Below are 11,775 nucleotides of genomic sequence, written 5' to 3'. Positions count from 1 at the left end.
ATCTTCTCTCTAAATTGTTTCGAAAGCTTTAGAGACTTGTGCTGGAGGCTAGACAGGAGAGTCCTCACCGTCCTGGGGCAGGGGAGCTGAAGTCACTGGAGCAGGGCAAATGATGCAGGAAACGTAAAGGAACCGCATGGCCACATTTTAATAAAAGAAGGAGCAGAGGAAGCGATATCATTCATATATATTCATATATATGGTCCTACTTCTGTAGGGAAGAGCACTCCCTCGCTGATTGGGTAAGGGATGGTTAAACGGGCTGGAAAAGGAAAAGGCAAGACAAGGTGGGCGCATTAGCCTTCCATTCTGTTAAGGAAAATACTGATTGGCTGTACCCAGACTGAGACGAAGGGCAGCCCAGAGCAACAGGGTCGTGGCTATGGCCCAGGAACGAGCATGCCGAGGGCAGCAAAACCATAACAGGTAAAGAGAGGGTCGACTGAGCATGCGGCGCTGAAAAGTCAATCCCTTCGCACACCAAGCTCAGCAGGAACTAAAGCTTTTCCTGGCCCTCCACACTGCGGCTCCCTTCAAGGAGCAGCAATTGCTCCCCAAGGTGGAACAGGCATGATCTGCCCACAGAAAAAGCACCTTCTCTGCGCACAGCCAGCCGGGGTAGCACCCGGTCCAAAACAGCGCTGCTAACTGCCCCTAGTAACCACTCACCTGCTTTCCTCTTTCTGTTGGCCAGAAATTCTCCTTTTTTTTTTCTCATTGGTCCGCGTAACTTTATTGCAACCAATCAGTAGCAGCCACGGGACCCAATTCACTCCCACACAACTTGTAGGGGGGGGGCAATGAGCGTAGAGGAGACAAATTCCTGTTTTCTGCATCCAGTCCTCCCACAAAACACTTCACTGGTCCCAGTGTGGAGCCTGTCACTGGAGTGAGGCGCTGACACCTTTAATTTCCTTTTATGCCAGCCGTAAACCCCATCCCTTGCTCATCCCCCCCTCCAAATGGCACGGCCCGCGGGATGCTCCACCTTCCAGGCGCTTCGAGAGCCGGACTTGGGGGGTTCGGCGGTGGCGACCCTAGTATCTGACTACCAGGCGGGGGGGATCCCCACCCCTCTTCGTCCAGACTACCCTTGGCATCTCTTGCTCCGCCCGATTCAGTGCGCACGAACCCCAGCAGCGGCGGCCGGCACGGTGCACGGAGAGCGCGCATGCAAGGGCACTTGGTACGGTCCACTCCACCGCGCCCCGCGCTGCCGGAAGTGAGGTGTCTTACCCCCGAAGTTCCGGTTCGCAGGGGGTGGGGAGTGTCGTTAACCGAAGCGGCTGCCGCAGTCGCGGGGATTGAGCGGGCTCGCGGCGCTGGGCTCCTGGTGAGTGGAGCCAATTCGGGTTCCAATTGCGGTTGAGGGGGTCGGGTATCCGGCCCTTTCCTTTTGCGGGCACCGGGATCGACCCGCCCCCCTCGGTCCGGCAGTCTGCTTTCGGCCTGTCAGATGGCACTAGACCTCTGGCGCCGCGCGGCCACTCTCCCGGAGGCCGGGCCCAGCCCGCGAAGACCGCGAGCCCTTGGTGCTCACAGGTTGCGCGGCTGCGAGCGCGCCCCGGGTCGCTCCCGGTCCCCGCCGTTGCACCCTGCCGCGCGGCCGTTTTTCCGGTACCCCGAGTTGACACTGCTGGGCGGGGGGCGTTGGGGGAGTCGCTAGGGTTCCAGGCTGACGTACCCCGCGGGGCGCGCTCCCGTGCTGCCCACCCTGGCAGCTGTCACCCGGGGTGGCGCCTCCCCAGGCTGCGCCCCAGCCCGGGCCCAGCGTTCCCGCCTCTGGAGTTGGTTTTGATTTCACCCCAGCACCTCCAGAGGGTCAGCGGTGGCAGTCCCCCTCCTCCCAGCGTTGCTTACTTTGCCTCATGGACTCCCTGGAGGAGGCGATTTGGCAGGCAGCGTGGAACGAGCCCTAGATTTGAAACAAGACTGACCCAGGTTCCAGGCCTTGCATCATTGTGCTAGCTTTAACCCTTTTGAGTCTCGGTTTCTCCTTTGGAAATCGTAAGTGTATGCTATTGTGAATCTAATGATGGTGACATGTTTCTATTCTAGGCACTGTTCTAGGTTTGCACAGTCTAGACATCACAAATGTCATTTTCCTCCCCCGCCCCCCCAATGCAGGTCTCCGGGGCAGGGCGATGTTCCGCACCGCAGTGATGATGGCGGCCAGCCTGGCGCTGACCGGAGCCGTGGTGGCTCATGCCTACTACCTCAAACACCAGTTCTATCCCACTGTGGTGTACTTGACCAAGTCCAGCCCCAGCATGGCAGTGAGTTTAGGGGTTCTGGGAGGGAGGAACTCTCAGGGAGAGGAGGTGGAGTCCTCTGCCTGGGGTAGAGGAGGGGCTGTAGGTCAGGGAAGTAGGGGAGAAGTAGCCACTAGCTTGAATAAACTGTGCCTGGACTTGAGGGGATGCCTGAATGCTGAGCCCCAGCCCCAAGAGAGCAGAAAACGATTTCAAACCATAGCCTTTTCCTCTCCTAGGTGCTGTACATCCAGGCCTTTGTCCTTGTCTTCCTCTTGGGCAAGGTGATGGGCAAGGTGTTCTTTGGGCAGCTGAGGGCAGCAGAGATGGAGGTAAGATGTTGGCAGCCCCCAAGAAGAGGGTCTGGCACTGGGCAGACTGTGTCTTGGGTCACGTATCGCCCACTCAACCCCTAGCACCTTCTGGAACGGTCCTGGTACGCTGTCACCGAGACTTGTTTGGCCTTCACTGTTTTCCGAGATGACTTCAGCCCTCGCTTCGTTGCGCTCTTTACGCTCCTTCTCTTCCTCAAGTGTTTCCACTGGCTGGCTGAGGACCGGGTGGACTTTGTGAGTTGGGAGTGGCTGATGGACAGGCTTATAGAGTGTTGAGGGCTGAAGTGGGGTGTGGGGTGACTCCAGCTATCCTGACAGCATCCTCTGCTCTGTCTCAGATGGAACGCAGCCCCAATATCTCCTGGCTCTTTCACTGCCGCATCGTCTGTAAGTGAGATGCATGGATGTGAGGGGGCTGCAGGAGGGAAGAGAGGAGCCGTGGAGGATGGGGACATGAAAAGTCACGGAAACATCCCAGAGCCGCCCCCCAGCCCACAGCCGTACAGGAAAGATAATTTAGGAACTTAATTTGCATTGTCTCTGCCCTGTTCCACTCCAGGGCTTCTCAACTGCCTGAGCCCTGAGCTCTGCTCCCCTGGGGCCTGGGTTGCTCCAACACCCTGCCTAGGCACAAGTAGAGTTCCCAGAGGGCTGAACCACTGGGGTGTGCCCACTTGACTAGATGATTGGGGCCGTGGCTGTGGTGGACATACAGGTGGGGCTGTCTTAGAGCAGGATGTGGCTGTCAGGCCTGTGCTGACCTCTCTGTTTGGGGGTCTCCACAGCCCTCATGTTCCTCCTGGGTATCCTGGACTTCCTCTTCGTCAGCCATGCTTATCACAGCATCCTGACCCGAGGGGCCTCTGTGCAGCTGGTGTTTGGCTTTGAGGTAAAACTGGCTTTGAGGGGTTGGAGGGACAAAGCTGAGATGGCACTACATGCGCTTTGAGCTCTTGCTGAGCCACCCACATGCTGGTCACCAGGGAGCAGTGGTCATTTAGACCAGTCTGCCCTCACTCACCCCTGGGTGATTGCAGAAAAGGGCAAAGAGAGGCTGGTACAGAGGAGTCCCAACTTGGGGTACCAAGAAGGCTTCCTGGATGCTAATGCCACAGCTGGGGATGGATGGATGGATGGATGGATGGATGGATGGATGGATGGATGGATGGATGAATGATAGTAGCTAGGAGAAAATTACCAGGGAAACCACCAGGGAGACATGTCCTAGGCAGAGTGTTGAGTGACAGTACTCACATTTGCTGAGTGCTTACCACATGACAATATTGCTGTAAATGAACAGTTAATTCTTCATTTTCTAGATGATCAAACTGCGGTTGAGTCAGTTGCCTAAAGTCATATCTAGAGAGCAGAGGGGCTAGGAGGACCTCAGCTGTGCCCAGAACCTGTGCTGGTGCCCCTGTCTGCTGTGCTGCAGCCTGGGCACGGCTAGAGTGAGGGGCGACTGGTGTTTACCTGGCTCTCATGTCTCTCCCTCCAGTACGCCATTCTGATGACCATGGTACTCACCATCTTCATCAAGTATGTGCTGCACTCCATGGACCTCCAAAGCGAGAACCCTTGGGACAATAAAGCTGTCTACATGCTCTACACGGAGCTGTTTACAGGTGACAGGAGCCTGGGCCTCTCCTGACCCACAGCACCATTCCCCATTGTATCCGCCAGCCCAGGACCAGCTGCTCTCTGCCTTCCCTCCCCCAGGCTTCATCAAGGTCCTGCTGTACATGGCCTTCATGACCATCATGATCAAGGTGCACACCTTCCCACTCTTTGCCATCCGGCCCATGTACCTGGCTATGAGGTGAGTCCAGCCCTGTCGTTTCACTCTCCTGACCTGATCTCTCCTGACCTGATCTCTCCTGCCTGTCTTCCTGCCCTCACTGTCCATCTCTTCAGGCAGTTTAAGAAAGCTGTTACAGACGCCATTATGTCTCGCCGTGCCATCCGCAACATGAACACGCTGTAAGTGGGCTTATCCTGGTTGCTCTCCCAAACTCTGTCCCAGATCCCTTTGCTCCCTAGCTCTGACCCAGACACATGCTCTGCCATCTAACCAGGTACCCAGATGCCACCCCTGAGGAGCTCCAGGCAATGGACAATGTCTGCATCATCTGCCGAGAGGAGATGGTGACTGGTGCCAAGAGACTGCCCTGCAACCACATCTTCCATACCAGGTGGGAGGGGCTAGGGAGCCTGCACATTGTGCATAGGCCCCTGGGGACCTGCTGACCACTGCCTGGTCTTGACCCCCAGCTGCCTGCGCTCCTGGTTCCAGCGGCAGCAGACCTGCCCTACCTGCCGTATGGATGTCCTGCGGGCATCGTTGCCAGCCCAGTCACCACCACCCCCTGAGCCTGCTGACCAAGGGCCACCCCCTGCCCCCCACCCCCCCCCACTGCTGCCTCAGCCCCCCAACTGTGAGTGGCCCTTTATTTAGCCAACCTGCTTTCGGGTGGTTGCCCTGGACTGGGTATAGGCAATACTGGGGATTCTGAGTCTGGGTGGGGAAGGGGAGATGATGAGAGAAAGAGGCTTGCCATTGCTATGACCAGGGGTGAGCTCAGGGGCTTGTGGGAACAGAGGATGGCTCCCAGTCGCCACACCCCTGCCTGGAAGTGGGGTCTGGTCAGTTCCTCCCTCTTCTCACTACCCTGTCCTCTCTTTGCAGTCCCCCAGGGCCTCCTGCCTCCTTTTCCTCCAGGCATGTTCCCGCTGTGGCCCCCTATGGGCCCCTTTCCACCTGTCCCTCCTCCCCCAAGCTCAGGAGAGGCTGCAGCTCCTCCCACCAGTGCAGGTGAGCCTTTCCATGCTGAGGGGTGGCATTTGGATCCAGAGGGCTGGCGACTGACTTCTTGTTGTGTGCTTCACCAGCCCTTTCTCGGCCCAGTGGAGCAGCCACCACCACAGCCGCTGGCTCCAGGACCTCTACTACATCTGGCTCTGCCCCTGGCCCAGAGGCTGGCCCCGCTCCTGGCTTCCCCTTCCCTCCTCCTTGGATGGGTATGCCCCTGCCTCCACCTTTTGGTAGGTTGGCTACTCTTTGGGATGTTCGAGGTAAAGGGATCAGGCCCAGATAGCTTAGACTGAGCCTCTACCTCCCACCAGCCTTCCCCCCGATGCCTGTGCCCCCCGTGGGCTTTGCTGGCCTGACCCCAGAGGAGCTGCGGGCACTGGAGGGCCATGAGCGGCAGCACCTGGAGGCCCGGCTGCAGAGCCTGCGCAACATCCACACATTGCTGGACGCCGCCATGCTGCAGATCAACCAGTACCTCACTGTGCTGGCCTCCTTGGGGTGCGTGTGCTGTGACAAGGGGTGGAGCTGCCAAGTAAAGTCCCTTGTGTGCTCTACCTCAGGCCACCAGTCTAATGGCCTGTGCAGCAGCTCTGGGAGTTGTCATCACACCTAGGCTCTCATCCTTCATTCCAAGGAAGCATGTCTAGGGCTACGTAGCGGTGGTGTTTACTAGTGGGCAGAGCATGAAGCTTCCTAACCTTCATGTCTGAACTGAGGGAGCGGATAATAGAAAAGTCACGCTAAGCCAACCTGGCCCAAGTTCAAGTGCTAACCCCATCACTGGCTTTACAACCTTCACATAGAACAGTCCAATTCCTAGTCCTAAGTGTGCATACAAGTGCCAGCACCCAGCAGGAATGGCGGAATGGCACAGGCTTGAACACCGACTTATCCACTGAACACCCCCTAAGGTGCCTGGACACCCCAAGTGGAGACTGCAGAGTAGCTGGGATCAGTGATCTTTGCCTACAAGTGATTTTCAATCCATGGGACTGAATTGCTTGCCCCATGTCACCTTATCCAAGAATCCATTCCACATGTGTTCACTGGTGCCTGTGTCTCACTGGGGCTTCTAGGGCTGCCTGTCCTAGACTGTCCCTTGGGGTTCACTAGGGGCCACAGTCTGCCAACTCAAGATGCCAAGACCAGGCCTCTCTTGTCCCTTCTCTTGTCAGGCCCCCCAGGCCAGCTCCTTCAGTCAACCCCACTGAAGAGACTGCCTCTACAGTGGTTGCTGCTGCCCCCTCCACCACTGTCCCCAGCTCTGAGGCCACCACCCCATCCCCAGCAGCCTCCTCACCAACCCCTGAAACTGAAAAGCCTCCAGGTAGGTGGCATTAGCTTCCTTGGGATGGGGGCTGAGGGCTTCTCTGGGTTCCATTTCCGACCTCTCTTCAGCTCCTGAGTCCATGGGCGCTGCAGAGGAACTGCCTGACGATGGAGAGCCTGACGCTGCAGAACTCCGCCGGCGCCGCCTGCAGAAGCTGGAGTCCCCTGTTGCCCACTGACACTGCCAGACTTGGCCCTGGCCCGGCTCTCCTGAGCAGCCCTCACTGGAATACGTTCTGCCACCAAGTGCCAGCTCTCTCTGTCTGCACAGAGAGTTGTAACCCCAGCTAAGAAGTGGCAGCATCCCCGAGGCCGAGTGCCACGTGGCTGGTTCCCAGCTGATGGTCCTTAGAGCCCTGGGAAGCCATGGGATGTTGGTCAGTTCTAGCCTTCCTCCACCTCTTCCTGCCGTGTTGTGCTGGGGCCTTAGTAGAGGTTGAGCCTCTGAGAAGCCCCCTTCCCCATGGCTTCTTGGCGAAGGGCAGCCCCTCAGAGCCTACTTGTGAGCTCGGGGCCACGCTGCAGTGCCGAACAGTATTAGTTTCTGTTCCTGAGTATGGACCCTAGAGGGGCTGGAGACAGACTAGGACCTTGCCCCAGCCCTCCTGCCAAGACTGGTACCAATTTCTTTGTCTTATCCTCATCTCCCCAGAAGCCCCTTTGTGGTGGTGGCTGTGCCCCCTAAGCCCTGTGGCATTTCCATGTCTTACAACCACACAACTCAGGGAAAGGAGTGCCTGGGGGTGGGGGGCAGGCGGGCAGCACTGAGGGACCCTGCTGCGCCCCTCCCCAGGTCCTTTCCCCTGCAGCTTCTCTGCTGTGACCCACCCAGCAGCCACTGCCTGGCAGGCCCATCCAAGGGCTGGTGTGCTGCTCCTTAACCACTGTTCCCCAGAATCTAAGGCAGGCCACTCTAATCTCGGGACATGAGTTCAGGATTGGAACTACTTCTGTACCTAGTGGCTTTTGGCTTAAATCTTGTCTTTTGAATTTGAATGCTTGACCCCAGGAAGGAGCAGGTATAGGGCTAGGCTCCTAGTCTTTCCAGTTTAGAAGAGGCTCGGCCAGGCAGGGTCCAGAGAAACCGAGGCCTAGCCGCTTATCTTTCTTCCTCTTGGTTTTGTGTTACAAGAGTTGCTGGAGACAGTTTCAGATGATTATTTAATTTGTAAATATTGTACAAATTTTAATAGCTTAAATTGTATATACAGCCAAATAAAACCTTGCATTAACGATTGGTGGGGCTTGTGGCCTAGGTTCTGGCCTGGGCTCCTTTTCTCTTTCCGGCCTGTAGACTTAAAAAAACTGGGTCTCCTAGAATGGAGTAGCTGAGATTAAATGACCAGGAACGCAAAGTCATCTTACATATGGAAAAGCTTCGCCCCAGGAACCCCAGTAAGCTATCTCAGGTCAGAGATGAAGCCAGGTAGGTAGTCAGGTTCTGAACACTACTTAGGCAGTTTGATGGTGGGGCAGGGCAGGTTCGAAGGCTAAAGTGCTGGGTGGGATGGGAATGCAGGGGTGAAAGGTCTGCATCTTTATGCCTGCAAACCCCTGTCCAGTCGATCCCAAGTCAGCAGGCGAGTGCCCTCATGCCTAGCACAGCACTTGGAACCTAAGATGCCCACCTCCACCTGTGCCTTTGACATCGTTTTCCACAGCCCCCACCAACCAAGCCCAGTCTGGTCTACAGCAAGGGCTCAGGAAGGTTTCTACCAGTGAGCTCCAGGGGGCCAAGGATGGATGTTCATGATAGCTCTATCCTACCCCTCCCAGAACAGGGTCAGGTTGTTGCTTCCAGCGGTGACCTGAATGGGCCACAATGTAGGGGGGACAACAGCTAATACTCCCCACTAGCCTGACTATTCCCAGTCAGTGTTCATGCTGGACAGTGCTCCCCCAGAGGACACACAGTCATAGGAGTCCACTTCCCTGTTATGTAAACAAGGCCTGATGTCAAAGGCCTTTAACCCTGCCCAAGTCCAATTCCAGGGGCTCAAACATCCACTTCGTCCCTGGACACCAGTCTGTGGAAGGCACGGCTACGCAGGCTGATCAGCAGGCCTCAGAAGCCCTTCTCAAGGAGCCAGGCTTTAAGCTGCTCATCAAAGTAGCCCTTGATGCGTAGAGTACCAGTCACCTCATTAACCTGGGTGACAGGGGTCTTTCCCAGCAGTGGGCTCAGAAATTCTTCCACATCCTTCTGCAGCGCCTGGGGAAAGATACAATAAACTCTGGTCAGCAGTTCTTCCTAATTAGGGGACTCCCACCACTTTCAGCCCTGGAGGAATCAGGAAAGGATCCCAACCCACTTACCCAGATGTCCCCTTCCACCTTCCGGATCACAGTCATCTGGCGGTTGCCATGTGTGATGTCTGTGTAGACAGGGATGTTGTGCATCCGGGAGCGCCGAACAAAGTAGGGCAAGTTGGGAGGGGGATCTGTGATAGGGGACAGTGATAAGTCAACTCATCCAAGGCCTCATCCCACCTCACCAAGGCCTTTCCCCTCACACTCTGCAAAGGATTGTGGGTTTTGTTTTGCTTTTGAGACAGGGCCTCATGTAGCTAGACTCAAACTCATAACTGAGAATGACCTTGACTCCTGCTTCCACCTCCCTGCTAACACTACAGGCTTGCTGTGCCTGGCTGTAGAGGCTCATTAAATCTTACCCAGACTTCAGGTCAGGGTATTGCTTGTCCTTCAGTTTAGAGTCAACTGAATTTTCACCCAGGTACCATAAGGCCCCCACAGACTGACACCATATAAATGATGGAGAGGAAATGAAGAGCTGGGCATGACTGTTTATGCCTGTACTATATAGCCAGTTCAAGGCCAACTTGGGCTCCATGAAACATTGTCAGAAAAAGAAAAGCAAAGCTGGGTGTGATGGCACATGGCTTTAATCTCAGTAAAGGGAAGGAGAGGCCAGCTGGTTCCAGGGTAGCCAGAACTACATACTGACATCCTATCTAAAAAATAAAATTAAAAACCAGGCGTGGTGGCCCACACCTTTGATCCAAGCACTCAGGAGACAGAGGTGGGTAGACCTCTGCTAGTTCAAGGCCAGCTTGGAATACAGAGTGAGAGCCTGTCTCAAAAGAAAGATGATGAAGGGCTGGAGAGATGGTTCAGAGGTTAAAAGCACTTGCTGCTCTTGCAGAGCACCCGCATGGCAGCTCACAATTGTAACTCTCATTCCATGGGATCTGATGCCCTCTTCTGGCCTTTGAAGGTAGCTGGCATACATGTGACACACATATATGCATACTAAACCCTCATACATGTGAAATTAAAATTTTTTTTTAAGTCGGGTATATCTCCCTGGATCTTTGGAATCCCCTCCACCTGGGGCCACTCTACCCTTTATTTTTTTTGTCTTTTTGAGACTGGGTCTCCCTGTAGCTCCAGCTTAACTGGAATTCGATTTATAGACCAGGCTGGCTTAATCACACGGAGATCTTTCAGGCTCTGCCTCCCGAGTGCTGGGATTAAAGGCCTGTGCCACCACACCAATTGTGTTTTTGAGGTAGGGCTTCTCTGTAGCCTTCGGGCTGGCCTACAACTTGTGGTGTGGATGGGCTTTTACAAGCACTGATCACATGCTGAGCTCCTGCTAAGTGGATTATATCCATTTTGCTAAATAGAAGGTTGGGAGAAACTAAGTGGCTAACTCAGTCCCAACAGGGCTGTCTAACCACCAAGCTGTATTCTCAATTGTGGTACACTGCTGGAGGAGAAGGGAGATCCAAGTACTTGCATCTTCTCTTTATGGGGAAACACCACCAAAACAGTATGGAAAATGGGTTGCAGTAAAACAGGGCTCCACTCCTGGGTCCATCCTTGGGATGAGACAACACTAGCCCCCAGAATCCTCAGCTGGGCAGGGTGGTGGCTGGGAAGGAGGCTGCTCCCCTCCAGCCTTCAAGTTATCCCCATTTCTCAGCTCACCTCTGGGAGGCTGCCAGCCACTAGGAGTAGGATAACAGTCATGCTTTGGTGGCTCTGGGATTTTGGTAGGAGGTAACAGGCGCTCCACAAAACGGTATTCACCCACAGACTCCACAAAGCCAGGGTAATCGGGAGGCCCCTGGGTCTGGCTCTGAAGCAAAATAAACCATCTTTCCATTAGTTCATCAACAAAATTAAGAAACACTTCAGGCAAAAACAATGGCATGAATAAAGGACTGGTGATGGAGGGGCTGGAGAGATGGCTCAGCAGTTAAGAGCACTGGCTCCCCTTGCAGAGAACCAGGGTTCCATTCCCAGCACCTACATGGCGGCTAACAATCGTCTGTAACTCAAATTCCAGGGGACCCGCCACCGTCTTCTGACCTCAGGGAGCACAGCTTGCAGGAAATACACTCGTACACATAAAATGAAAAAAAGACTGGAGATGGGAAAGGCTTTGGATTTCCAGTGTGCAGGGTACCAGGTGGGGCTGAAAAAGCAGCTCAAGCACATCTAAATCCTAAAATCCCTCCAGAACTCAAATGACAGTATGTGTATACTCCTGGAAAGTCTGACCAAGACAACATTGCTCAGCACCTGAGCTTGCTCTGAACATGCCTTTGAAAAAGGTTCCAGGTTAAGTACTTGAACTCATCAGGCAACGAGCACGACGCGTAGCTTCAGAGCTGCGGCCACCGTCCAAACCCCACATTCTCCAAACCAGTCCAGGCTGTCACCTTCCCTCTCCACCTTCCTCTACCCTCCAGTCAGGTGTCCCGGATGTGACAGGGAGACGAAGGGCTCATGCGGGGACGCGAAGCCCAGAGTGCTCATGGATAACACTGAACCTCTCGCACTGCCCTGCCCTCAGCTGCCAGCTCAGCGCTCTCACCAGTCGCCGTCGCCCGCAGCTCCATCGGACACCCCTTCTCCAATCCCTCAGAGCGGCCCGAAGGACCGCCGCCGCCATCTTGGAGTGTAGACGGCGGGCACAACCGGCTCCCCCGCCCCTTCCGACGCACGCAGCCGGCTAGGCCTCGCCCCTTCCGGCGCGACCCGGCCACATCCAAAGAGCGCCTGCGTGAAGCCTAAGGGG

General features: G+C 55.4%; 2 protein-coding genes across 4 annotated transcripts; one reads left to right on the top strand and one right to left on the bottom strand.

Moving 5' to 3' along the window:
- Positions 1-878: 878 nt before the first annotated feature.
- Positions 879-7,961, top strand: Syvn1 (synoviolin 1). Of its 3 annotated transcripts, XM_008822160.3 has the most exons (17): positions 1,234-1,333; positions 1,810-2,007; positions 2,128-2,276; positions 2,492-2,584; positions 2,669-2,821; positions 2,926-2,974; positions 3,373-3,476; positions 4,086-4,212; positions 4,307-4,406; positions 4,502-4,567; positions 4,663-4,779; positions 4,859-5,022; positions 5,274-5,399; positions 5,477-5,629; positions 5,711-5,897; positions 6,575-6,726; positions 6,798-7,961. In XM_008822160.3, the coding sequence occupies exons 3-17, from the start codon at positions 2,145-2,147 to the stop codon at positions 6,905-6,907; spliced, it is 1,833 nt and encodes a 610-aa protein (XP_008820382.1). In that variant the 5' UTR covers positions 1,234-1,333; positions 1,810-2,007; positions 2,128-2,144; the 3' UTR covers positions 6,908-7,961. The 3 variants fall into 3 exon arrangements, with proteins under 3 accessions (XP_008820381.1, XP_029414028.1, XP_008820382.1); XM_008822159.3 differs by lacking the exon at positions 1,810-2,007 and having other exon boundaries at positions 879-1,333; XM_029558168.1 differs by lacking the exons at positions 1,234-1,333; positions 1,810-2,007 and adding an exon at positions 992-1,186.
- Positions 7,871-11,728, bottom strand: Mrpl49 (mitochondrial ribosomal protein L49). Its single transcript, XM_008822161.3, has 4 exons — positions 11,572-11,728; positions 10,680-10,830; positions 9,045-9,169; positions 7,871-8,940 (listed from the first exon to the last, which is right to left on the bottom strand). The coding sequence occupies exons 1-4, from the start codon at positions 11,647-11,649 to the stop codon at positions 8,794-8,796; spliced, it is 501 nt and encodes a 166-aa protein (XP_008820383.1). The 5' UTR covers positions 11,650-11,728; the 3' UTR covers positions 7,871-8,793.
- Between the last annotated feature and the right edge of the window lie 47 nt (positions 11,729-11,775).

The sequence above is a fragment of the Nannospalax galili genome, unplaced genomic scaffold (genome assembly GCF_000622305.1).
Source record: "Nannospalax galili isolate Female #2095 unplaced genomic scaffold, S.galili_v1.0 scaffold1328, whole genome shotgun sequence".
Classification (NCBI taxonomy): Eukaryota; Metazoa; Chordata; class Mammalia; order Rodentia; family Spalacidae; genus Nannospalax; species Nannospalax galili.
Note: the sequence above shows the minus strand (reverse complement) of the source record. Positions and strands in the feature narration are given on the sequence as shown.

Excerpts from the sequence above, each read along its gene's own strand:
- Syvn1 (XM_008822159.3), top strand. The coding sequence starts at position 2,145 with ATGTTCCGCACCGCAGTGATGATGGCGGCCAGCCTGGCGCTGACCGGA. Across the intron at positions 2,975-3,372 it reads CTTTCACTGCCGCATCGTCT|CCCTCATGTTCCTCCTGGGT; the intron begins GTAAGTGAGATG and ends GGGTCTCCACAG. Across the intron at positions 4,568-4,662 it reads ATCCGCAACATGAACACGCT|GTACCCAGATGCCACCCCTG; the intron begins GTAAGTGGGCTT and ends CCATCTAACCAG.
- Mrpl49 (XM_008822161.3), bottom strand. The coding sequence starts at position 11,649 with ATGGCGGCGGCGGTCCTTCGGGCCGCTCTGAGGGATTGGAGAAGGGGT. Across the intron at positions 10,831-11,571 it reads GCTGCGGGCGACGGCGACTG|AGCCAGACCCAGGGGCCTCC; the intron begins GTGAGAGCGCTG and ends ATTTTGCTTCAG. Across the intron at positions 9,170-10,679 it reads TGGCTGGCAGCCTCCCAGAG|ATCCCCCTCCCAACTTGCCC; the intron begins GTGAGCTGAGAA and ends CCCCTATCACAG.